General features: G+C 48.9%; 1 protein-coding gene across 2 annotated transcripts; it reads right to left on the bottom strand.

Moving 5' to 3' along the window:
• On the bottom strand, window positions 1–27,208 carry MORN5 (MORN repeat containing 5). 2 transcript variants are annotated; one of them, XM_019731235.2, is made up of 5 exons: window positions 27,063–27,208; window positions 23,808–23,955; window positions 21,983–22,094; window positions 18,572–18,703; window positions 1–197 (listed from the first exon to the last, which is right to left on the bottom strand). In XM_019731235.2, the coding sequence occupies exons 1-5, from the start codon at window positions 27,107–27,109 to the stop codon at window positions 118–120; spliced, it is 519 nt and encodes a 172-aa protein (XP_019586794.1). In that variant the 5' UTR covers window positions 27,110–27,208; the 3' UTR covers window positions 1–117. The 2 variants fall into 2 exon arrangements, with proteins under 2 accessions (XP_019586794.1, XP_019586795.1); XM_019731236.2 differs by lacking the exon at window positions 21,983–22,094.
• Between the last annotated feature and the right edge of the window lie 66 nt (window positions 27,209–27,274).

Here is a 27,274-nt window from a genome sequence, read left to right as displayed (position 1 = left end):
TGAATGCAGAAAGCCTTTATTGCCGAGTCAAAAGTTATGTTTTGGAACTACAGCCTGCCCCCGGGCCAGCCAATGCCAGTGGAGCAGAAGGAAACCTGGCAGAGGCAGCTGCAGCACTCACAGCTTGGGCCTGTGACCCACGATCTCGTCCCAGCCCTTGCGACACGTCCGGATAATCCATTCATGCTCATCGTCATCTGCAAGGGAAGAGGGAGAGCTGGACATGCCTGGGGCTTGCTGGGCCTTTCCTGCCCTGGGGGACCCCCAGGTCGGGTCTCGGGAAGCGGGTGCATTTCAATAGGGGAGTGGCCTTGGTGGCCTGTCTCTTTAGCTCCGTGTTGGGAAGGAACAGACCTTTCATTAAAACCAGATCCTTCAGTCGCCTGTGAGTGCCTGGCCTTGGGGAAATGGAACACAAAAGGGGTTACAGATGGTAGATGCTGCTGATGGAGGCAGGTGTGACACTGAATGGCCGCTCTGATCTGGGAAGACCTGACAGGGACTCGAAGGGCACTTGCCCAGTGTGACATCCACACACGGCACCTCCAGGCGGTCCAGTCCTTGCCAGCAGTGCTAGGAGCCAGACCCTTTAGATCTTAGTTTCCTTTCTGGGCTTTCCACGCTGGACCCTTCAAAGTACCTGCGGTTCCCCCGGGGAGCTGACAGCCTCTGTTTACTCAGGTTCTTTGAATGGTGAATGTAGGAGCTGATGTTCTACACGCATTTATCTCCCATAATTTAATCCTCGTGACCAAACGATGGCAGCGATCTCACCATTGCATGGATGGACAAACAGGCTCAGAGAGGTCAAGTCCCTTGTTCACAGCCATAGGCTTAGTACGTGGGAAAGCCCAGAACTTGTATCTAGGGGTGTCTGCCTGTAATATAAGCCTGGGCTGTGTTTTGAGCTTCAGAGAGAGCTGAGTGAAACACATTCTTCAGCCTGTAGCATGTCACCGTCGTCTCTCTGTGCCAGGTCCCTCTGCAGACTGGCTTTATTTTTCCCCTTTATCCCCCGAATCCACACCCAGCCCCTCCTCCAACCACGATAGAGACTCTAATGGTGGATAGATACCCGTAAAAATGCATGCAGCTCTGTAAAATATGTACTGTTGTTTTGTGTGCAAATGTGGTTTTAATTTACACAAATGGCATTGTGCTGTGAATTTCATTGTCTCACTTTTTTCACTCAACACTGAATTTTTAAGATCTATTCTTGTTGCTACAAGTACATCTAGTCGTTTGCTTCTTGTGTGTTATATGCCATTGAGTCAGCTTCAAATGATTGAGGTCTACCATGTCCTGTCCTCACAGCCCTGCTCGGCTCCTGTAGACTCACGCCCATGGCTTCTTGGGTGGAGTCAATCATCTCATCCTCCTCTTTTCCTCTGCCATCTAGTTCCCAGCATTATTGTCTTTTCCAAAGAACCCTGCCTTCTCACCATGTGCCCGAAGTAGGACAGCTTCCGTTGGGTCATTTTTGCCTCCAGTGATGTTTCAGGCATAATTTGCTTTAGGACCCACTTGTTCATCTTTTTGATTCTCCAGGGTGTCCGCAGAGCTCTCCTCTAACATCGTATTTCAAGTGAATCAAGCTTTTTTTTTGTTTTTCCTACCAGCCTTCTTCCCTGTCCAACTTTTGCATCTGCACATAGTAACTGAGAATACGAGGGTGTGGGTGATCTTAACCTTGGTCTCTAGTGACGTATCTTTGCTCTTGGTGATCTTTCCTAATTCTCCCATTCTATAGCTTCTTCTTGTCCTTTTTTTTCTCTTTTTGGCTTCTTACTGCTGCCTAATATTCCACGTGGGCTTTCATCACATTTTACTATCAATCCTCCCAGTGGTGGAGACACAAGTTGCTTCTGCCTCCTGGTATTATACCACGAATAATGGTGGGGACAAACATTGGGCACAGCCCTTCACAGATAAGTGGAAGAATTTCTCTGGGGTTATATTCCAGGAGGAGGGTCACCAGATTGTATACATACTTCATTCCCCATGACTCCCAGCTAAGCCTGTGTTTTTTCCTTAGCACCACACTGCCTGCCTGCTGTCCCCCCCTCATTCCTGCTTTCCTTCCGTGCCATGCCCTGGGTCAAAGAGACTAGCCCAAATCCCTACCCTCAAGCAGTTCTCAGGGCTGTAGCAGTGGAGGAGCCTTTGCCTCCTCTCCTTACCCAGTGCCTCCCGCCTAAGAGATGGGAGGGTGGGACTACCCATCCTCCTTGGGTGCCAAATGGCGGTAGCTAGAGAACCAGGGAACTCCCTGAGAGCTGAAATGTGGAGCGCCAGCAGAGATCCTGTGCTCCAAATGAGATCCCCCTGCTCACCTTCCTCTTCTGTGAAAGTACCAGGCACAAGATCAGGGAGATGGAGGCTTACTAACAGCCTACTGTGTGCTCCATGCTTTACAAACACCAGATCTCATTGAATCTGTGATGGCCCAGGAGAGTAGGGAAGATTACCCCCATCATAGAGAGGGGATGAGCTTTGTCCCACGTCCCCGTCCAGTGAAATTCAAACCAAGGCTCGTCAGACTCCAAAGCCCGACTTCCTATTCCAGGGCAGATATGAAGGTGCCAGAGGCCAGGCTGCCCTCAGAGCTAGAGCCTCCTTCGCCCCATCCCCCGCCCTCACTTTCTTCGTATGTGACCTAAGGGAAAAGGCTGGCTACCTGGCAGGCTTTGAGGACTGCCCTAAGTAGCCGGTGGGCCTCAGTTTCCCCTGAGGCAGCTGCCTGGGAATCTGAAAATGTCTGCCAACCCCGGGGGCGAGAGAACAGTGGCACACAAAGAGTTAAGCACTGGTGAAGCCCACTTTTGCCACACCGCGAGCAGCCTGGTTGATAATTACAGTTCTGAAGTCTCCAGGCTATTCGAATCAGTGCAGCTGCAACCTCTTCAGTGGTAACCCCTGAAACCAGACAAACTGGGTTTATTGTGCTGAACCAGTCCTCGGTCCCCTCCCCGATGGTTACAGATTGACAGCAATGGACTTAACAGCCTCTTCAGTACCCCTTTCACTCTCTACCTGGCTGCATAGCCACCAATTTGAATCACAGATGCCTCCCCCTCCCAGCAGCTGCTCGCCAACCCCTCTTTCCCTCCGCCTCCCGTGGCCCTCGGAGCTCCCGGCCCGCCATGCCAGGGTGAGGCATCCTAAGCACATTTCATCAATATTTAAAATGGAATTAAACCTGCAGCTTTGATTAATGCCTCCCAGATCCAGGGAGTTGTGATTACTATTTTGCAAATTGCAATTGTTGGAATATGTTAATATGATTGTGTGAGAACATCTTCACTTTCTCAGATAATTTCTCCCCTTTTTCGGGCAGGAGGGGAGGAGCAGAGGGGGGAAAAAGACAGAGGGGAGGAACCACCCCACAAACTCTTCAATCAATTGTAAATTATTACCCTCAGCACAATTGCCAGTGGTTCCAGGAGAAGGGAGGGACATTTCTGGTTTGGTGCATTTATCTTGAAAAGTTTTGCACCCTACTGGCCCAGTAATTCCACTCTGGGACGCTGTCCTAAGGGAATAATCTGTCTCACTACTATTTAGAATCAAGAAAACTGAAATAACCTACATTTCTAAAAACAAAAGAATGATGACTTTGTCATATATTCATTCATTTAACAAATTATTTCTAAACAGTGACTATGTGGCCAAGCATTGAGTTAAGCATTTTGGGGGTGGAGGGGTGAGCCATGTGAGGAAATATTTAGCAGCTACTGAAAACATATGGTTAGGAAGTCTATATTGCAACACAGGAGAAGTGTTTTTGATACGATAATAAGCAAAAAAAAAAAAAGTGGGAAGAAGCAAGAAACAAAATTACATAGATGGTATAATCTGTGTAAAAAATATTGTGCACAGAAGAAAAATGAAGAAAAATAAATTGAATGTGAATAATCGTCGGCTGTGAGCAGTGGGAGTGGAGAGGTTCTTCTATTTTTAGTATTTCCCAAATCTGTCATTAATGTGTACTGACAATAGGAAAAATAAAAATAATTATTGGCTTTTTTTCCTACCCTCCAATTTAATGCCTTGGTAATTTCATGCATTTTAGTAATTGAAATAAAATATTTCTAGGTTCCTAGAAATACCAGTAGGGTTCTTGAACTTCTAAACAGTAAAAAAGACCCGGCATAAAAAAATTGGTAAAAATGCCTAATAGGCAAATCTCCTGTGCAGAAGAATTCCAAATAATTTATGTGTGTGCTCTGTCCTCAAGGAGATGGAGCATAGCTCCCCACTCCTTAGGTGTGGGCTGCATAGTGACTCCCTCCCAAAAAGGACAGTATGGAAAAGGCGTGGAAAGGAAACAGTGACCTGACAGTGGAGAAACCTGACAAACACACTCCTCGTCCAGGTGATCAAGGTCAACATCAACAGTGATCAGCCGTGTGGATAGTTGAAGCTGTGACACGATATCAGGAAAATGGCATTTTAGCTCTGTGGTTCTTCCTCCCCAAAACCGTTAATGACAGTCTAATCATGAGGAAGACATCAGACAAATTCCAATCGAGGGACATTTGGAGAATCCCTGACCAGTACTTCTCAAAACTGTCATTAAAAACGAGGCTAGTGAGAAGCCGTCGCAGTCAAGAGGACCGAAGGCAACATGACAACTAAATGTAATGTGGGCGCCTCAAAGAGAAAAAGGACATGAGGGCAAGACTGAGGAAACCTGAGCACCTGCTTTTCGGCATCCAGGTCTCAGCTCCAATGTCACTTCCTCCCTGATTCCTAATCTAACTGCCTTCACTCCCGGTCACTCCAACCTGTCTTCATTTTATCTTCCTCATAGCACGCCTCTCTGCAATTCTTTGTTTATATGTCACTTGCCTTTCCCGTGCAAACTGCAAGCTCCAGGAGTCTTGTCTGCTTGTTCACTGTGGTGTCACCAGGGTTTAAAATGAGTATCTGGCACGTAGGGAGTGCTTAGTTCACACCAGTTGAATGAATGAACGAATGAATGAACGAATGAATCAACAACCCAATCCTGTGATGGGCCCTGAGCCCAGTTCTGGGGGACAGAGGTGACTGAGACTCAGCGGGGAGTGTTGTGCAAAGGTTTGACTCAGGCCCTCTTTAGGTTTAGGTCTGTCTGCCTTTGGGGCAGAAAGATTTCTTTATTCTTGTTCTGAAGCTTTGGAAGTGACCTTGCTGCCACCTGCATAGCCACCTCCCACCCCCATCCCCAATGAGTCTCACCAATTACTAGGAGAACTGGGATTATTATAGAGAAAAGGAGCTGGCTGTGAGAGAGACCTCAGATCTGACCATGGGCTCCCCTGTTGAGAAGCCTTCCCTGAAAAGGCTCCCCACTCCTCCACCTAAATGTCAAGACCCTCTGGTCCTTCCTGCTTCCCAGCCTGCCTCCCTCCCCCACTTGCCTCACACTGTAAAATGCAGACACCCTGAGGTAATGCAGTTACCCGTGGGCCTCTGTACCTTTGTACATGCTGTTCCTCTGAAGGGAACACCCTTTCTTTCAGGACCTGGTTGAGGTACAGGGTCTCTTGGGGCTCAACAGAGAGGCCCAGGGCACCTCCCATTTCTGGGCCTTAGTGCACATAAAAGTGAAGAAAGGCTCAAACAAGAGTATGACAATTGCAGTATATTTTAAACCTGTACATTTGGCAAATTAACGCTTTTGTCATAAACAACCAAATGTAAGTGTGCCATTCCAGGATTTCTTTCAAAGAAGTATAAATCCACAGTGCACTAAGGGCTGTGTGGTCAGGAAATGGGGTGTGAATTTAGCGCTCTCTTCTTTTAGCTCTGTCACAATCCAAACTTAAGGCCCCTTATGAATGTGTGTGGCTGGGGCCCGTGCCCTCCTGGCTGTCCTCCATCCCCATGGGCCCTGCCTGGACGTCACCTTCCCCGACCCAGGCCAAGTTCATGTTGTCGGTCATAGTTGCCCCCACCAGCCTGGAGCAGCCATGTCTGATTCACTTCAGGTTTTCAGGTCCCAGCACAGATCTGGCACTTGAAAAGTATTGAATAAATATAAAGTGAATGAATGAATGAAGTAATGTAAATTTGGGTACATAAAAGTAATAGGTTTACCCTGTGGGATTTGGACAAAGGAGGAAGAATTTCTTTCCCTCCCTCAGCAAACGGAGCTCCTGAGAGGGCAAAGCAGACATGCCAAGTGCAGGGCCAAGGCCGCCAGCTTCTGTTTCCTCTTTTGTCTTGAGGCCATGGGTTGAGCAGCCCTACCATGTGGAGAAGATAGGTTGTCTGGGCTCATACCTGGGCGCCAACCGCACTCGGGAAGCTCAAAGCCCTGGCTGGCCTGGGGCCTGCCTCACAGTGAGGGCGGGAGGAGCAGGCCAGCACAGGCCACCAAGCAGGGCCCGGGTCACCAAGGGTGACATTCGTGCCGTCTTCAGGTCATGCAGTGCTAAAGGGAGAACAGAGCCTGCAAACCTCACAACAGATGCAAAGCACTATCAGTCCCCTGGCCAGTTGGCAGGGGCAGTGTGACGTGATACTAGTTAAGAGCATAGGCCCTGGAGCTCGGCCGCCAGCAGCTCACAGCCCCTCTCGGGGCCTCTTCCTTATCGATGAAGGTGCCTGCCTGGAAGGTTTCCTGTGAGGATCAAGTGAGATCATTCCTGAAAAGTGCTTAGCACAGTGCTTGGTGTGCAGGAAATGCCCCAAACCGAAAGAAAAGCCCGAAGTTGTCTTTGCGAGGTGGGCCCTCAGGTCGCGTGTGAGAGCACAGTATAGACGGGGAATTCTGGGCCTGGCGCTGAGCCCGGACGCCAGCTTGCTGGGTGATGGGGGACACATTGCTCTCCCTCTCTGAGCTGGGCTCCTTGTCTACATAGTGGCTCTCACCAGAACTCCTGCAAGGGCAGAATGAGGACTGGCCAGGATGAAGGGCACTGGCGGGCACCCCGGAAGTGGCAGCTAGGATCATCATTTTGACGGGTCTTTAATTCCCAGGCTGGATGCCATCAAGGGCGAGATCTTGAAGGACTCGCTCAGAGCAGCCTGGGACTTCTGGTTCCCTGCAGGGGAGGAGGAGGCCTTTACAAAAGGATCAGCGTCTTAAGGATCAAGAGCTGCGGCTCAGCTAATGATTTTTGCTCAAAGCGAGGCAGGCAGGCCAGGGCAGGAGAACCCAGAGAGGACAAACAGGCAGACTCAGGTTATGGGCACCCATAAGCCGGATTCTGCTACCTCTCAGCACGCCTTTGAGCCAAGCACACCTGCGGTCACTAGTGCTATGCAGTTCCCACCCTGTGGCGGGGTTCGGGGGTGGCTCGGGTGGGGACTGGGAAAGGGAGGGGACCGAGATGGAACAAGGCGTCTTGCCTCGGGAAGCTCACTCTGGCTGAGCACCTAGGAGGAAACTGAGGCTTAGAGGGGGTGACATGATTTTCCCACTTCATTCCACCAGGGCAGAGAGGGGAAGGGCTCTGTGCTGGTGTAAAAGTCACACTTAATGAGGCTATGTGTGCATGGGCACACATGGGCGTTGTTTCCATCCAATTGGATGAACATGTGTGGGAATTTGAGTGTGAGCGTGTGTGTGCAGATGTGAATAGATGTGTGCTGTGAGTGTGCAAGTGGCTATGCCTGAGGTGTGGGGCGAAGAGGAGAAAGTGCCTGCATGGCAATGGTCACCGGGCATGTGACATGCAGTGCGGCTGGGTGAGTACCTGACTCTGAGTGTGTGTGTGATCAGATGCCAAGGGAGGCGGCACATCCAACCCCCAGAGACGTCCAGTGCTCCTCCAAGTGCCAGGCGGGCCAGGCTCTGGTGTGAGGGCTGCCCTCCTGTCCTGGGGTCACGGCTGCTCTCAGAGGGCTCCTGTGTGAACCATGGCTCCAGGCTGGGATTGGAGGTGCATGGCAAACCCGGCGCCCCAGCCTGTGGACAGGTGCCTGTCCCCAAAGCCTGGCCCCACCCTCTGTGCAAATGCAGGACTATGTGAGCTGCTGGGGCAAGGCCAAGACCCTGAATGGAGCCAGTGAACTGTAGTGAGGGTGGCAACGCCCTGGCATCTTTGTCACAACTCCTGACAAGAAAGAGGCTTTGAACTTTGCTGCCAGTGGTGGTGGCCAGAGGCCAAGGTCACGGCATCACCAGTATTGACTGAGGGGTCATTGTCTAGGCAGAGCCTGCCATAAGGAAGGAGCGGGGTGGCCCTTGGGGCTGTTCTTGCTTTCTGCTGTAAAGAGCATCTTCTGGGCGGGGTGGGTGGAGGGCTTGGGGGTGGGGCGTGGATTAGTCCAGGTTGCTTCACCTACAGGTGCAGGGCCCAGCACCCACAAGCTTTTCAAGGCCTGTTCACATGTAAGAGGCATGGAAAAATGATTGACTCTAAAATATGAAAAGAGAAACTATAAAGCTGAAATTAATAAATGTTATAATTAATGCATTCAGGCTTAATTAATTATTAAATTTAGAAATCAAAACAATTTTATTATACTTAAAACCAATTTGTAAGCTTGGTTTCCTCATTTTGCAAGCGTTCTCCAGTGTGCACATGGCTCTCCAGAAATCACAGCCAATTGTTAAAGACTGGTAGTCAAACAATTTACCAAGCAGAGTTTTAAAAATCCTTTGAAAGTTTTAACAGCAAATACACACACACACATATATATGTATGTATTTCTGTGGGAGTATGGATGTGTTTTGTTTTAATATGTTGAAACGACCTGGGCTGGATTAGGGCTGTGACTGGGCAAGGACCCTCGCTACCCAGTTTTAGGAAGCGCTTTCATGTCCCAGGCGCCATGCCCTGCACTTGGCAGGCCTGATCTCGTGCAATCCTTACAAACACCCTGCGGAAGGCACAGCTGGTGTTGTCTCAGGCCGGAGTTTCAGGTCCTCCAGTCGGCAGGTAAAGGGAAAAGTGCCCATCACCATAATGACCCTTGGGGATCTCTTAGAAAGCCCCCGATCTGGAGAAGGACATCTCATTAAGTGCCACACAGTATTGTGACATTGCTGGAACAATGCTGTTGAGGTCCAGATGCAGACCATGTTGGTTAAAAAAAAAAAAAAAAAAAAAATCCTTTATGCTAGAATCATCCTGTGTGTGGCAAGGTGCTCACGTGACAGGAAGCACACGGGCCGGAGACCAGCTGATTCACGTCTCCCCACACTCACTGCGGAGCTAGTGCGCGCTGAGTGGGAGAGGATGCCAAGTCCCCAACCCCAACACCGGTACTGCTATTCTTCCTGCTTCGCCAACCCCCGCTTTTAGTTTTCATCATTGAATGTGTGTTCTCTAAACGTGTGCATGATGCCTACCGCTCCACTGTACACACGCAGCTCAGGGGAGCAAGGTGCCGAGGCCAGGGTCACTCGGTTGGCCTGACCCCATCGCCTTTGCTCTGACCTCTGTCCCTGCTCTCCCACTGCATGTGGACAATGGACTGAAAGAGACAGGCAGTTTGGCCCGCTGTCCTCTAGCTGCCAGATGCCGATGCCTGGTACCTGCAGGGGCTCAGTGAAGGCCTGGGTCTGGGGGGGTCTTGGGTGGATAGAAAATGAGGAGGAGGATGAGCAACACGTTCAGAACAAGGCCTAGGGCTGGACAGAGGTCAGGGACCCACCGGCCTGCAGCCCAGTCTGGGCACCCGCACCAAAAGCAGGTGAAGGAGGCCAGAGGGCAGTGTGCCAAAGCGACACTAGCTCCTCCATTTGGGGCTTGGGGTTACGGGAGCCTCTGCTTCTCCACCAGCACCCTCACACTGGGTGCAGAGGAATCCCAGTTGTGATCACGGGTGGACCTTAGGCGCATCACGGACCAGCCACACTCTTGCTGTGTCCCCTGCATCATCTCAGTGACGCTCACTACAACCCTGGAAGGAAGGTCCTATTTCTACCTCCATTTTTCAGCTGAGGAAAGCGAAGCTCAGAGAAGTTAAGAGACTAGCGTAAGTCACAGAGCCGGCAAACGGCAGAGCTGGGATCTGGCGGCAGATGTTTGTCTCTCAAGCCGGGCCTCTAACCCTGCCTGGCTCTCCAGGCCCGGCGGCGGAGTGGGGCTCTCAGCCAACTGCCCTGAGGTCCGGAGCTCAGGCTGAGGAATAGAAGTGAGACTCCTGCCCGCTGTGTTCTGGCCTTGCATTCGCTTCTATTAAAGGAGATGAAACAAACCACTGCGGTGCAGCCATGGAAGGGGAAGCTGTATCATTTGGATGCCTCCAGGAGGCTACCACGGGGAGGGGGGCGGGCGGGGCAGGGGACGTAGTGTTACCAGAATGAGATGGGCACAGGCTGTTAGGGGGATTTCCAGGGCCTTTGGAACTGGAATGGGCAGAAAGGAGGACAAGAGGCAATTCCCGCAGGTCAAGCAGGCTGAGGCAGCAAGCTGGGGCAGGCGGTTATTCCTAGAGCAAGATTCTGTCCATGTCTTCAAGTGTACTTCTCTGGGGAGAAGGTCCATAGCTTTGCCCAGCTTCTCAGAGAGGTTCATGACTCAGAAATGACCACAGCATATCTCGTTGGTTCAGAGCATGGCTTTTGGTATCAGAGAGACCTGGGTTCAAATCCCCGTTCCTCCCTGTACTAGCTGCCTCTTTCAGTAAATAACTTACTTTCTGAGCCTCAGTTTCCCCATATGCCAAATAGAGATACTGACGTATTCCTCAAAGGATGGGGAAGGGCCATGGCCCTGGCACAGTGGAGGCGTTCAGGACTCCTCATTTCCCTTTGTGCCCCTTTTGCTTGAGGCAGATGCCCAAGTCTGCTGGCGGGGTGTGTGATCTGTGTGGGCATTGTATTTGGCAGTTACAAGTGTGATATTATCCCTCACAAAGCCTTCATTATGGTGCTGCGAACAATACCACAGATAAGGCAGCGATGCTCTTGTGTGCCAGCCTCCAGGTGATTATAACATTTGGGTAAATTGCCTTTTGTCTCGTGGAGAGATGATGGTGGGAGGGGCTGTACAGGAGACTCGCTGAGCCATTTTGCAGAACCCGCAAGGGAAGCATCATGGACAGACAGCCTGGGTTTTCCTTAGCAGGCCTAGCTGGCAGTGGGAAAGGGGGGGTCCAGCCCGGGCTCTATCACAGACAGGCTGTGTGGGGTCCGGCAGGTGTTTTGTCCTCTCCGGCTCTCTGGTTTCTCACCTGCCAGGTGAAGACAGTGGCTTCAAGATTAGAGGAGTCTTGGTTTGTCAGTGACGTTAAAAGACTCTTGTTCTTTGGCCAGATTTTGAGCAATAAAGTGGGCAGAGAACTCTTGAGAGAAAAAGAACCCACCCCCCCCCACCATCTTACACTCCTGGGGTATTTTTATATCTCTGGTCTGCAAGGAAGGCCCTCAGTTCATTGTTTCTTTCACTAGTAAACCCCAGCTTCTTGTTCAGAAGCAGCTCAAGCGCCATCTTTAGCTGTGAGTCAGCTAGACCTGGGTTCACAGTCCAGCTCTCCCACTCATCGCTTGTGTAATTGTGGGCAGAGCCTCAGTTTTCGGCTCTGTTATAATTTTATGGGACCACCCTCAGTTTCATCATCTGTAAAGTGGAAATACCATAATCAAGACTACTATTTCACAGGGTTGCTGTGAGGACTAAATGAAATAAAATAAAATATGTGAAGTGCTCAAACCAGTGCCTGGAACACAGTGAATACGCAGCAAGTGCTGGTTACCATTATTAGCTTGCTTTTCCACCTGAGAGAAAATATGGACACTTCTGCATATCAATAGATCCATTCTTTCACCATCACGTTAACAGCTGCATTGTATTTTATTGTAAGAACACACCCTCTATTATTTAATCAGTTCCCTCCTGTTGGACATTTGGGATGTTTCCAGTTTTCAGCTGTTTAAATGATCCAAGAGAGACTTCAGAAGACCACGTGATCTTTCGTTTCTATTATAGGTGTTCACAACACACCTTTCATACAGTTGGATAGGAGCAGACAGACACCCATGTCTGGTCATGGCCGTGTCCTTGCCTCTGTGGACAGATAATCTTGGACCTTGCCTGGCAGAGTACAAAAATGAAAAACTCTGGAGGCGGGGGCCTGAGTGCGAATCCTGCCAAATTTCCTGGGGGCAATATTTTAACCTCACTGAGCCTCAGCTTCCTCACTTGTCAAACAGGGATCGTGCGAACACTCCCCTCACCCTCGGTTGAGTCGCCGGTGCCTGGTAAATGCTCAGTCAAGGTCTCATCTTCATCCTCTCTCTCCTCATCTGGGGCGGCCAGAGAGTCACCTCCCAAAGACCGCAAATCACACAGGTCAGGCCCCTTTTTGGACCCCAATTCACACCCCTTCTTCCTTGTCCACTTAACGGAGCATGCATTCAAATGAGACTTGTAATCTTGATTTTAGATTCCGTCTGTAACCCACAGGTTCAAGCAAAGCGGCCCTCTACGAATAATCACTTGTATGTGATATTTTTAAGAAGCCCAAGCCATTGTTTCTGATTGAAGGAAAGTTGGTGCTATTTTGAAGAGCAGCACGATTAAGCGATTAAGCATTAAGCGTGGCGTTATCTCTTTAACCATTGGGAATTACACGCTGTTTGAAAGATTTGTGAGCTCTAGGACATTTGCCAGATGTGCTTGATTCGGCATTTCAGACAACAAAGGGGATAATGTTGGCGGGAATCTCGACGGCATTTCTGATGATCAGGATATTCTTTGAGGATGGTACTGAGACCTTTCGGGGAAGAATTTCGGCTTTCACATAAACTCATTTGGGATGCTCACTCTCTGTCTTCCACAAAGCAAATTTAGCTCATTGTTCGTTGTATATGTTAAAATGGTTACGAGGTTTTTTTTCCTTTGAATATTAATAATGTGCCTTTCATCTGAGACACTCGCCTGGGGTGTCATTAATTGCGGGGAGGGAGTAAGGATTAGTGATGCAGTTAGTTTGCAAATGATTCCTGCTAGTAACGTTGAGGCAAGCAACAGCTTCACGAAGACACACGCGTACAAGCTGCCAGCATGGCTCTGGCTCATCCTTTCTGAGAGGCATGAAGGGGTGAAGGGTTAGAGTTCATGTCCCAGTTTCCCACCAATCTCAAAGGTAATTGTCCCAAATATCTTCAAATGCTTCTTTATTGGCCCACAGTGTGTAGAGGACACTTTATCAAACAGTAGCATCTCATTTTGGGAACTGCATTATTTTTGTCTTACAATTCTAAAAATGGACCTTTCCATTCATTTAGGAACATCACTGCGGCCCCACTGGGTGCCAGGAACTGTGCTTGGTGGAGGAGCAAAACTGTGAATGAGGCATGGCCCTGTCTAGGAGCAGAGACAGCTGAGGGAAGACCAAACGACGACACAAAGCTGGCAAGAAGAAGGAAAAGAACGGTGTTTGGGCAGGGTTGGGTTTGACTCTGACTCTGTCACCAGCTGTGACCTGGAGCAAGTCATTAACCTGTCTGACACCAGGTGTCCTCATTGCAAAGCGTGGCTCCTGAAAATGACCCACTGGGGATGGTGGGAAAGTACAGAGGAAATGAGCAGGTAAGGCGCGGGCCTGGCAAGAATCCCCCACAATGACCACTGTGCATGAGAGCCACTGGTCGGAGACTTCTGATGCTTAAGCTTTTGAGCATTTTGAGGTGCAGAGAAATCACACAGCCATGCGCCGCATAATGACATTTCGGTCGATGAGAGACCACATACATACACAATGCTGGTCCCATAAGATTATAATGGAGCTTAAAAAATTCCTATTACCTAGTGAGTGACATCACAGCCATCGTAAGGTCATAAACTCACGTTTGTGGCAATGCTTGATAAACACAGCACTGCCAGTTGTATAAAAGTACAGCACACACAATTATATACAGTATATAATACTTGACAATGGTGCTAACTGGTTTACGTATGTACTATACTTTTTCTCGTTACTTCAGAGTTTGCTCATATGTCGCGTGTTTACCATGTCTCTTGATTGCATCATTTTCTCCTGTGCTTGACTTAATCTCATGTTGTTTTGTACAGTAACAGGCTGTACAGGCTTGTAGCCCAGGAGCAGCAGCCGTGCCACACAGCCTAGGTGTGTGGTGGGCTGTCCCATCCAGGTTTGTGTAAGTGCACTCTGTGAGGTTTGCGCAACGATGAAATCACCTAATGACGCATTTCGCGGAACGTGTCCCCATCATTAAGTGGTGCGTGACTGTAATGGATTGCTTTTATTACTCAAAAGAATAAGTTATTATGTGCCAGGGGCTGAATTTTGTGTAATTTGTTGAAGAATATGAGGGATTGGTAGGCAGGTCCTTTGCCCCCCTGCCTGCTGTCATAAATATTTAATCAGCGCTGACTTGTGGGACTTGTACGAGGTACAGAGGACCCAGTGTGATCAGTCAGACATAGTCACATAGAGTGACTGCCCTCAAGAAGCTCCCAGTCTAGTGGGGGAGACAGGCAAATAAAGCTACTTCTACTGTCACAGGCTAAGTGCTGTTAGGAAGCAGAGAGGAGGGCCATCTAACCCAGACAGAGTAGTGGAGGGAGGAAGGGACGGAGGGAGGGAGGGAGGGAAGGAGGCAGAGGTTGGTTTGGGAAGGCTGCCTAGAACAATGGCCTACCAATGTCGGGTTCAGACCCTTAAGAGGGTTGTAAAATCAGTTTAGCGCAATAGCAATCAGCATTTAAAATAATTAAATAGAAAATATAGTCCATCACACGTACGAAGAATACATACATATGTGTGTGTCTGTGTGTGTACTGAGTCATGATATAAACCCTTCCTTACTACCAGCCAGGGTCCAGAGGTTTGACAATCACAATCCCAGAGAATTCTTGCCTGCCTGGATCCCCAAAGCCTGGCACATTGTAGGCACTCAAAGACTTTTGGATGAGTGGAAAGATGGATTTAAATTCTCACAGCAATCCAGCAAGCAGATACCATCCTCCCCAGTTAAGAAAGGCATTCTCCATTCTCGAAAACCCAGGTCTGGAAAACCTAGATCTGTCAAGCACGCTGGCAGTTTGCAGCTTCGCAGTCCAGGGATTTCCAGTCTGGTCTGAAGCCTGCTTCTCTGCGTGGGGAAAAGAAGCCAGCGCCAGGCAGGGGTGGAGCTGACCAAGTGGGGAAAAGAAGCCAGTGCCAGGCAGGGGTGGAGCTGACCAAGTGGGGAAATGAAGCCAGCGCCAGGCAGGGGTGGAGCTGAGACATCCCGACAGGCTCCACAGGCAACCCTCTTTGTGCAGCAGCCCGTGACCGCCTATGAAATGAGCCCCCAGGCGGCACGTACTCAGGCTGCTGTATTTACTGTGGGATGGCCCCAGTCACCCACCTCAGGCCCTCACTGGCCAGCACCCTTGTGCCTTCAGGATGCCAACAGGAAGCACTATTTGTGGGGCAGACCGGAAGGCAGGGGAGAAAGGGAAGACGGTAAGTGGCCAGAGGCCTGACTCAGTCCCTGGCAGGGTGAGCTGAGTCCAGAGTAACGGTTAGGTGGCCTTGAACAGAGACTCCCTTTTAGTGGTTTGCAGGACACTCTGAACTTGATCTGTCCTATAACAGCAGGACCACAATACCCCTTGGCTACCTTTCTCCACTGTCATTGACTCTCATAGGACCCTAGAAATTCTTCAGTCTAACACCCTTGTTTTACAGACGGAGGGAAAGGCCCAGAGAGGGAAGACGCTGGTGGACAGTCAGTGAGCAGGCAGCCAGAGAGCCGGGGCCAAGACCTGGAACGCAGGTCTCTCTGCTTCTACCAGGGGTCTGGGGTCCTTTAGATGCCCCTTGCTTGACATCTTGCCAGAAGGGTCTCCTATTTAAGTTTACCCCCTTTGGCCCCTTCTCTATATGTAACCAGAGAAATCTTTCTAAAGGACAAATCAATGACAGTATATCTACCTGCCTGAAACATTTCCTTGCTCCCCACTGCCCTCAAATGAAAAGTTACCCACCATATTTCCTCCTTTCCACCTCTGGGCTTCCTCCTTTGCCTCCTTCCCCTGACATATTATCTCGTCTCCTAAACTACTTGGTAGCCCCCTAGAATGCAGAGTTCTCCCCCATCTCTAATCCTTTGCACATGCTGTTCCCTCTGCCTTTTTCTTTTTTTTTTTTTAACTTTTATTTATTTAAGTGTGTTTTTCCAGGACCCAGCAGCTCCAAGTCAAGTAGTTGTTTCAATTCAGTTGTGGAGGGCACAGCTCACAGTGGCCCATGCCGGGATCGAACCGGCATCCTTGTTGTTAAGAGCACCGCCTCTAACCAGCTGAGCTATCTGGCTCCTCTGCTTTTAACACTCTTCCCCCACCCTGCTGCACTTGCCTGCTGTTCTTTAGGTTTCACATTAGATCGTGCTTTTTCCAGGAAACCTCCCGAGCCTGCTGGCCTCCAGGGTTAGGTATCCCTCCTAGGTTCTCCTGCGGCAACTCTGTGTTGTTAGGATCCATTTCACTGTCCATTTCTCTTGCTCCTTGAGAGAAGATTCTATGACACTGCTACCAGCTTCATGCCTAACACTGAGCTAGACCCACAGCAAGTAGTCAGCAAGTATTTGTGGACCAATCACCAGAGTCCGTCCTTCTCCAAACTTCCTAAGACTGGCCTTCCCTTCCCATGACACATTTTTCTAAAGACTATTTTTTAAAGAGCAGTTTTAGGTTCACAGCAAAATTGAGAGGAAGGTGCAGATATTTCCCATATACCCCCTGCCCCCGCCCATGCATAACTTCACCCATTGTGGACATCTCCTCCAGAGCCATACATTTGTTACAATTGATGAACCAACACTGACACATTGTAATCACCCAAAGGCCACAGTTTATGTCATGGTTCACTCTTATGGTGTACACTCTGTGTGTTTGGACAAATGTATAATGACCTGTATCCACTATTATAGTATACAGAGTATTTTCACTGGCCTAAAAATCCTCTAAATTCCATCTATTCTTTCACATAATGCACTTTAAAGTTTATCATCAAGCATGGCTTTTGCCCACAGGATTTTTGTAACACAATTTCTGATTCCTCAGTTACACTGTGTCTTTGCACATGCTGTTACCGCTGCCTGGAATGTCCTTCCCCACCATTCCTGTTTATGAAACCCTACTCATTCTTTAAGATCCATTACTTTTGTTTCTGGGACCATTTTTTTCTGACTGACACCCTCCATCTCAGCCAGGTGATCTATTACTCATCCTCAATACCCCCTCATCCTCCAGGCCTTTCGCCCACCAGGGCCCACATCACATTATGCTGTGATTGCATGTTTCTGTGTCTGTCTCCCCCACTAGACCATAAATTTCTATGGGACCAGGATGTCATCTCAGTGAGGCAAGGCTGGAATACAGTTCAAAACTAAAAAACAAAGCTAAAAATGAGTCAGTTGCATTGTACTACAACTGAAGAAAGATTATACTAACATAAAATTCCCCAAATATGTTCCTTGGAATGCTGCTTCCCTATCTCCCAACTAATTTATACGGGGGTGGGTGGGAGAGGAAATACCACCTTACTGCATAAATTTCTGCATAGTGAGAAGAGATTTCAGCAGCCAGTACGGCCTTCTGGTCTACCTGGCAGTTTCTTTTTCATTATAGAGCAGGGTTTCTGGACCTGGGTCATTAGAGGGACCATTAACCTCTAAGATTATATGCAGATCTCATGTGTGTGTGTGTGTGTGTGTGTGTGTGTGTGTGTGTGTGTACACATGTATGCTTTTGTGTGTGCATGTGTGGGCGCTTTTCTAGGAAAACCGTCCCCAGTTTTTGTTATTCCTAGTGGGACTGTGACTCCAGAAAAGAGAAAGTTTAGGAATCACCATGTAAAAGGAAAATGTTCATGTTCTTAGGTGGATAGTGGCCTCCTGTGAGTTTGGTCACAATCAGCTTGTGTTCACTCACCAAACGGAGGTTCTGGAACCTCCAAGGTCCTCTCCTGGCTGAGGGGCCAGCCAGCCTTCTTGGACCTCATGTATCACTTATGCTTAGGCCTGTAGGTGTGCTGTCTCCTCTGGCTGGAAAACCTCTTCCCCAGCCTTGTGGTCAACTCCCAATTATTCTTTGGGCCTCAGCTTCTCTGTCATTTCCTTCTTGAAACCTTTTCTGAATTTCCAATTCTCGATTAGGAAGCCCTTCTTTGTGCTGCCGCAGCATCATTCCCACCTCTCTGGGACCCGCCAACCCCTCCTCCCGTCCCCCCAACGAGGGCCATGTTTCTCCCTTTCGTTGTGCTTATTCTGGAATGTAATCAGCTGTTTATAGCACTTGTCTGCTACCCACTACATGAAGGAAGGGGGTTCGTGTCTAGCTTTGCCAGGTTTCGGTGCTAATATCTAGCATAGATAGATATAGCACATAGTAGGTGTTCATTACATATGAGTTGAAGGGGAGCATGCAAAAATAAGCATTTTAATCTTTTCAGTGCTATCCTTACGTGCTGTCATAGACCACTAATGTTATGACTATGTATAGATTTGACAGCCATGAGAATTCCAAATAGCGAAACAGTCAGAGAATCCATTTTTGTCTTTCGTCAGCAAAAGCTTTTCTCACCAAATGCATGCATGTGTGTGCACACATACACAAACCTGTGTGTGGATGAGAGAGGAGAACACATGTGTCACGGGGCGTCAGAAGAAACATACCTGCATTTCTCAGAAAGCGATTCTTATAGTCCTTGACGATCCTCGTGGTCGGGTTATAGAAGCCGTCTCCACAGTCGTAACAGCCCTCAGGGATTTTTCTAGGCGGGTCCTCATTGGTGAGTTGAGAGATACCTTGAAAGGATATGATGGAGAATTACCTCACCACCAAGGCCAGATTCAAACCCGGTCCCCGCGAAAGCCCACTTTTGGCTGGTAGCCCATGTGAATGTTGGTCCTTCTGTCGGTCTAAACGCTCCCCATTGAGGGCGCGGAGCAAAAGCGGCAGGAGCAGCGCCCTGAAGGAGCTTCCTGAAAATGGCTCCGTGAGGTGGGTCTTGGGAACTAGACTTCCGTCATCTTTCTTTGACGCCATCTTCCATTTCTAGGGACACCATGACAAGGGCACAATTTCTGGAGTCCGAGAGAGCCTGAGCATCCCTCCGAGTCAGCCATGTCTATGGATAGAAGGCATGTCTAGGAGGGGATGGCAGTCAAGGTGTGGGCACAGGCTGGAGGCGCGAGCCATCACGCTTTACTCAGAAGTCCTGTGGAGCAGGGCACATATAAGGAAGGATGGTAGGAGAGAAACGGGTCAGCTGACAGGGATCAGGTAATGGAGAACCTTGACTCTCACCAGAATTACCATCATAGCTACCACTTGTTGAGTGCTTATTATGTAGCAGGTATTGTGTTCAGCGCTTGACTCCTACTGTTTCACTTAGTTCTCACAGCAACCCTGTACCCCATTTTACAGATAAGAAAACTGAGGCTCAGACAGGTCAAGTAACTTGGCCAACGTTATCCAGCTAGGAAGCAGCTCAGACAGGTCAAGTAACTTGGCCAAGGTTATCCAGCTAGGAAGATACCCAGCTTTGTAACCTATATGTTAATCTGCCAACATCAGGGGAGCAGAGGGCCTGGGCACCACCCTCAGGACTGGGGACATTGGAAACACCATGAAAGAACGAGAAGTCGGTGCACCTTTCAGGCCATGCCACTCTGTGTGTTACATATCTTGGAATGCAGAGGCCTGCGCAAAGGGTACAGGTTAGAATAAATAAGTTCTCGGGTTCTAATTTGTGGTTCCTATAATTCTCTGTCCTCTGGACTGAGGGCTGGATGCCTACTGAGCACACGGCACTATGCTCACAGCTCAGGGTCCTGCACATAGTAGGTGCTCTTATGTTGGTTAATGAGGATAACTAATACACCATTTGTTAATGATTACTGAGCACATACTCCATGCCAAGTGCCTTCCAGCCATTCTCTCCCTAAAGCCTCATGCTCCTGCCCATCTCACAGATTCTCAGAGAGGTAAAGGGGCAGCCATAACCCTCTCCCTCCCCTAACAATGTCTAGAGATGGCTGTTGGTTAGAGGGGTCTGCTGCAGAGTGCTGAGTGACTTGGGAAGAAGCGGGTACCTAGGATCAAGCTGCTCTGCTGGGAGTCACAGAAGGAGAAAGGAAGGGTACAGGGAAGGTGTGGCACTGCCTCCAAGTCTGGCAGAGGCCCAGCTTTGGCAAAACCAGCCGCTGTGTGAGATCTGAGGGCCTTTGGCTAGGGGCTCTTCAGGCCTCGGTTGGGTGAACAGCCTGAGACAAAGTCCCGGCCCTGCATAACGAACCCAGGAGGAGCCATTTAGAAGCTCCTCAGGTGGCATCTGGACTGGCGGCTTTTTGAAGGCAGAGACTGTCCTCTCAGCTCTTGGTCACCCGGGGCCCAGCCAATGTCTGACACAGAACAGGTGCTCAGGAAATGTAAATGTCATCACCTTAACTCTCCTAAGTGCACCCCATTACCCCCCACTGTGATGTCAATATTACCATCCCTGTTTGATATCAACTCTTTATTGAGCACCTACTAGGTGCCAGGCAGTGTCCTAGGCACTGGGGACATAGCAGTGAATGAGACAGAGACCCTGCCCTCATGGAGCTCACAGTCGGCTCAGGAAGAGAGACACGGAGTACTCATGATAGAACTCTGGGCGAAAGCCATGGCTGCTCTGTGATATGCCATGGGGAGCCCCGGCCTAGTCTGGGAAGGCGTCCGAGAAAAAGGGCCATTAAGCTGAGACCTGAAGGATGGGAAGGAGTTACTTAGGTTAAGAGAGAGGGTTAGAGCATTCCAGACAGAAGGAATGGCAGGAAAGAGCATGGTCTTTTTGAGGAATAGAGAGAAAGCAAGCCTGGCAAGGGAGGAGAGAGAAACTTTGAGAAGGGTGGGTAGCGCGGGATGAAGCTGGGGACATCAGAAGCCAGAGAACGCAAGTCATTTTAAGAATCTGGAACCTTATCTTCAGTGTAGTGAGGAGCACCGAAGGGGGTATGTGTGTGTGTGTGTGGGGGGGTGCGGGGGCCGGAGGGGAGGTTGGCAATCAGATTCCGGTTTTTCAAAGACAAAAATGGCTGCAGAGTTGCGATTGGCCCAGAGGGGGGCCAAGCATGGATCTTGGGAGACCAGGGAAAGGAGGGGAGAGGATGGAGGGATGGAGGTCTGGACTAGGGCAGAGGCAGAAAAGATGAAGGAAACCCAGCGTGGCATGTGGAGGTGCTCAGTAAATGAACGAATGAGTGGAATATATTTAAGAGGCAGAATCCATAGGACCAGGTGCTGGACTGCAGGATTTGGCTTGTCTGGGGAGTGGGGGGCTGGGAGTGACGGTCTCTGAGGGAACAATCCCTGGGGGACAGTGGGCTGGTGGGGAGGTAACAGATTGAGTGCAGACAAGTTGACTGATGGGCAAATATAGGTGTTGGGGAAACTGGATGCAGGAATCTGAGGCTCGGGAGTTTGATTTCAGTTTGGAAGCTGATGGTAACTGAAGGCTTAGAAGTAAATCCGCTTGTTTAGGGAGAGGGTACAGAATGATTACAGAAGAAGGCCTCAGCCAGAGAGCCCCGGGGAACCCCACAATTAATAATTGGGGGGAGGAGCTGGCAAAGATTCTGGGGATAGGAACAAAACCGGAGAGTGGAGTGTCAGGAAAGCACAGGGAGAGAAGGAGGCTCATGTGCTCAACTAACTGACCAAGGCCACACAGCCAGGGCTTGAGCTCAGGTGAGCCTGACTCCAACCCCAGTGCATTCTGGATGCTTCTGCCTTCAGAGACGTGGACTTGCTCAGGCTGTTTGGCTATTAACCCAGACCTTCCGGCTCCACGCTCTGTCAACTACACCACGTTATCTTGTAAGTTAATTTTTACAGTTCGCCAAGTCATTTTCCCATCTGCCATTTTGGATATACTGTCTGCCCTTTCTGGCTCCAGAACCTGGCTCTTTGGTGTTCTGTGGCCCCTGGCCCATTCCTCTCCTCCCTTGGGTTACTTTAATAGGCCCTGGTCCACTTATTTAAAACCGTCTTTCGTTTCCCTCTCAGTTTGGGTGTGAAGGAGAGGGAGGGTGCCTGGGTACCTGTAGGCTTCAGGCCATGGCACATCTCCGTGTAAAACCTTCGATCGTAGGTGTCGCAGTAATGCCAGTTCTTTCCTTCGTACTGCAGCCCATCCGAGAAGGTGTACGTGCCCTGGAGGCCAAGGAGCACACAGGGGTGTCTGAGGAAGGCTGTCCTTTGCCAAGGATGGACATACGTCAGGGAAGAGATGGCTTTCTCATTGCCACAGAAAAGAAGTGATACCGTCATAGTTATTATGGTTCTGACGATGAGAAGGAATGGATATAACGTGCTCAGCTCGGTGCCTGGCACTCAAAAATGGCAACTCACTATGTGACTCTGGGCAGGTGACCCACCTTCTCTAGCCCTTGGTTTCCTATTTGTAAAATTAGGATAATAATGGTACCTACTTAATAGGGTTGATTCAACGAGACAGTACCTATAAAGCATGTAGCATAGTGCCTGGCATATAGTAAGCACTCAATGAATGTTAAGTTGCTATCATCCTTTTAAGGTTATTATAGCTATAAAGGTCAGAGCCATCATCCATCACAGCCCTTTGTCCAAACACGTACATTTTGCTTTTGCTGCCTTCATGCTAGAGGAAGCCCAGGATGCAGACATCGCTTTGGCCTGAGCATCAGGAAACATGGGTGGAAATTCCAATACTATTAATTCACCGTTTGACCTTGGGTAAATCACATCCCCTTCCTGGGGCTTAGATTCTCCAATCTATAAAACAAGGAGTGTTTCTGAATCTTTTTTAGGTCATGAGCCAGCCCTGTACACACCCTTTGTGAAACTGATGAAAGCTATGGATCCTTCCCCCAAAGAAAACTCCGGTCCCACACTCAGAGAAACTTTCCTGTACAAATCAGGAGTTTTTACTGACTCCGTCAATTCTATCCGTGGCCCCACAAATTCAAGATTAAGAATCTTTGGAGTAGATGACGTATCATGATAGTAGGGTGGCGGTGGCAGTAACAGTACAAGCAAACACTTGCTGAGTGCTTACTGTGAGCAGGTACTGAACAAAGCACTCACATATGCTGCCTCATCGACTCCCACAGCCACCCTGGGAGGTGCCGAGTACTATTGTGACAGGCTGAATGACGGTCCCCAAACATACCCACCTCTAAGTGCTGGAACCTGTGAATCTGTTGACTATACGTGGCAAAAGGGTGTTGCAGATGTGATTCAGTTAAGGATCTTGAAGTGGTGAGATTCCCCTGGATTATTTGGGGGAGGGGTAATGTAATCACAAGGGTCTTTATAAGAGGAAGGCAAGAGAGTCAGCGTGATAGAAGACAAGGTGATAACAAATGCAAAGGGAGAGAGATGTGATGACGGAAGCGGAGATCAGTGATGAGTGGCCACGAGCCAAGGAATGGAGGCAGCTTCCAGAAGCTGGAAAAGGCAAGGGTATGGATCCTCCCAAAGAGCCTCCAGGAGGAATACAGCCCTGCTGACCTATTTTAGACTTCTGACTGCCACAACTGTAAGATAAGTTTCTGTTGTTTTAAGGCACTGAGTTTGTAGTAATTTGTTATAGCAGCAATAGGAAACGAATACAACTCTTGTCCCCAATTTATTAAACAAGGAACAGGAGTCTCAGAAAGGGGAAGTCATGGGCCCAAGGTCACACAATTAGTGGTTTAACAGGATTCAGACTCATTATGGCCTCTCGAGGGGCCCCTCTGGACCCAGAAGGAGAGGACCCAGAGCCCTGGAGATCAAGAGGAGGGGAGAAGAGGGTATCCGATGGGGTAGCCTGGGTGCTGCGTGCGTCAGCAGGGGTTCTTCCTGTCTGAGGCTCCCCCCCAGCCCCCTCCCCAGGCTGATTACCTTAACAACCAATCCCTTTTCCCAAATGGCTTCATATCGGCTCCCGCTGGGGAAGTAAAGGGTTCCTTGGCCGTGAAACATGCCGTCCTTCATTTCCCCAACATATCTTGTTTCGGTAGGGAGGATGTATTCCGCATCGCCCTCCATCCTGTAGGGACAAAGGGACATCACTGAGCCCTGCATGGCAGCCGGAGGATCAGAACTGGCAGGCATGGGAGACCCAGTGGGAACCCCATCCTCAGGTGCCTCAGACTTTCATGTCCCAGCAATATTCTGCTCAAACCCAAAATTTTTGCTTGTTCCCCTCAAAAGCTCAATAATAAGAGGGGCTGTGTTGTTGAAGGGGGGTGGGCAGAATTTGGTCTGTTCCTCCATCCCTACACCTACAGGCTGTCCTGGAGTTCACGTTTTCCCCAGGAACACCCTTTGGATGGCCCAGAGAGGGGACTGATGTGCTCAAAGCCACACAGTAAGCACTGTGCAGCAGAAACTAGGGCCAGATTTCCTGGCAGCTGGCTCTGTGTCTTTCCTGCCAGGACCAGCTCACCCCTACCCATTACACCACAAGTGGGATATGTGGAAAAGTATGAAATTTGGGTTTGAATCTTACATCACCATTTCCTAGATGTACTATCTTGGAGATTTTCCTAAACCTTTCTGTTTGTCTATTTTCCTTCCTTCCTTTGTGTCTTCCTTTTTTCCAACACATATTTACAGTGAACCTACTATATGCCAGGTGTCTTGTTGAGTCTGGTCTGCTGGATATAACGTGGATACAACTGTGTTGAAACCAATACCATCCCTACCCGTAGGGTCGGGCTCACAGTCTATTGGGGGGCACAAATAAGCAATTACATAATGTGTGGTAAGTGCCATGCCAGGGCAAGACAGGCCCCCACAGGAGCAGTGGGCAGGGACACTTCAACCAGTTGATCAGTTGACTAGTTTCTTCACGTGAAAGGCTAAGGTTAATTGCCCAAGATTAACCCAGATAACGTGTAACAGTTTTCCTAGTCAAGGGCCTGACATAATAGTGAACGCTTAAGCAACGTGCTTTCATTCCTTCCTTCATTCTCCATTCTTCGCCATTAACTGGAGGTCACCACCCCTAACTTCTTTAGGCTTTTGTTTGTGCCTCTGTTGGATGCCTAGCACCTTCTGCCTCACATCTTAATTGTATACCTCACTGTCCCTATTTAATCAAAGCATCTTGAGAAAACTACTTTGGTATCCTTGGCTCTTAGAATCATGTTTCTTCTTAAACAGGTGCTCTATAAACAGCTGCTGAGTGAGAAATGAAGGAGACAGAAAGGCCAGTGAACTGACTGAATGGATGACACATGCCACTGTGGCACAGGCCCAAAGCAGGAGAGCGCTGTGGTTAAAGCACAGCTTCTGAGCCATGCAGACCTGGCGTCCAGGCCTGGCTCCACCTCTCTGTGCCCGTGTGACCTTGGACAAGCTCCTTCACCTCTCTGAGCCTGAGATTCTCATCTGTGAAAATGGGGATAATGACAACAATCCCCTAAAGTTGTTGAGATAATTAAGTGAGATAATGGCTGGGAAACTATAGCAGAATGCAAGGCATATACTGAGCTCAAACACGATTTTGCTTTTACTCTACTGCAAGACGTTGGAGGAGAGAGTAGCCCTTCTTTCCTCTACCTCTTTGCTTGAGATCACATTATTTCTAAGCATAGTTTCTATATAAATCCTTCTTTGAAATTAGACACCCCCCCTTTTTTTTTTTTACTGCAAATTGGACATTATTGTCCTTCCACAGACCTTCTGCAGACATTGCCCGCTCACCCAAAATGGAACTCCTCTCCTCCTCCAAAGCAGTCCCTCCTCAGAGTGTTCAATTTCCATGAGTGGCATCAGAATCCTCCAAGTTCAAATCCTGGAGCTGGGCACTGGACTGGGACTGGGCCAATCAGTTGCCAAGTCCTGGCAATGAAATCCCCAAACTTCTTAATTTTTCTCTTTCTGGAAGCCCCACTGCCTCTGCCTTGGTCTGGGGTCCTGCTGCCTTTTACTGAGACATCTGCAATGGGCTCTGACCTGATCTCCCCATCTCCACTCTGCCTCCCTCCCTTCCCTCTCCTCCTGCTCTCCCTCCTTCCCTTCTTCTGTCTCTCCTTCCCTTCCATTTTTCTTTAATTTATTCAAGGCTAAAAGCCTTCACTCTAAGTTCAAGTAAGTTAAAAAGAATAAAGAGAGAGCTATTTTATCATGAAGACTTCAATCCATAATGAGGATACAATGACCATATCTCAAATACCATTCATTCATTCATTCTCTTATTTATTCAGTCAACATTTCCTGAGTGCCTAGCAGACATAGGCACTATGAGGGATGCAGAGATAAATTAGATTTCTAATGCCCAGCCCTGCCAAGGATCTATCAGTGGCTCCTCTCACCCACAGAATTGTGCACAGTATTGAAATCTCTCTGTGCCAGAGCCCAGACCCATCTTTCCAGCTTCCGCTCCCACTCTCCTCTGGGCACATCCGACACTCCAGCCAAACTGAATGGCCTACTCTTCTTATAAACCCTTTGAGTTTTTGCTCGTGCTGTTCCCTCTGCCTGGAAACATTCTTCACCTTGCATCTCCACCCACATAAGTCCTTCCCAGCCTCCAGGGCCCAATTCAAATATTATCTCCTCCACGAAGACTTCAAGGACCCCAACTCAGTGCAGCCTCTGCAGGGCCCGGCAGCAGAGACTCTATAGTAGAGAGTTCTGCTAAATGCGGACTAGGTGACTTTAGGCAAGTTACGTAATTACTCTGAGACTCACTTTTCCCACCTGGAGATGATGCTATCTCATAGGTTTGCTGTGAGGAGGGAAAGATTCAGGTAAAGCCACTATCTGAAATCATCTCCTCATTTATTATTTGTTGGCAATATGCCAACTAGGTTATAAGCTCCATGAGAGCAAGGATCTGGACATTTTTAATATTCTTATCCCCATATTTAAAACTGGCAGAGAGCAAACACACATACACACAAGGACATATGGAATGAATATATCTCAGCTCTGCCGCTTGAGCAAGTTACTTCACTTTTCTGAGTCTCATTTTTCTGAACTGTAAAATGGGAATGAACAATCCTACCTGAAATTGTTGTTCTGAAAGTTAAAAGTGATAAAGTTTGTGCAAGTGTCGGGTACAGGTCCTTTTCAAAGGCAAAAAAAAAATAGATGTCTTGTCCCAGTCAGATGTTCAAGACATAGTGAATCAAATAAGACCCTTACCTCCCATCTACATATTCCCCAATATATTTGCTCCCGGTGTACTGCATGGCGCCTGCCTCTGGCTTCCAGCGGTTGGGCTTTCAAGAATGTCAATAAATACCGCCTCACTATGACAACCAGGAGGGGTGGGCGGAGCCGAAGCGAAGCCTCGCCCCCAGGGTCTACAGAATGTCCTAGCAATGCGCACGCTCCGTGGCTCGCAGTGGGGCAGA

This window comes from Rhinolophus sinicus, linkage group LG04, assembly GCF_036562045.2.
Source record: "Rhinolophus sinicus isolate RSC01 linkage group LG04, ASM3656204v1, whole genome shotgun sequence".
Classification (NCBI taxonomy): domain Eukaryota; kingdom Metazoa; phylum Chordata; class Mammalia; order Chiroptera; family Rhinolophidae; genus Rhinolophus; species Rhinolophus sinicus.
Note: the sequence above shows the minus strand (reverse complement) of the source record. Positions and strands in the feature narration are given on the sequence as shown.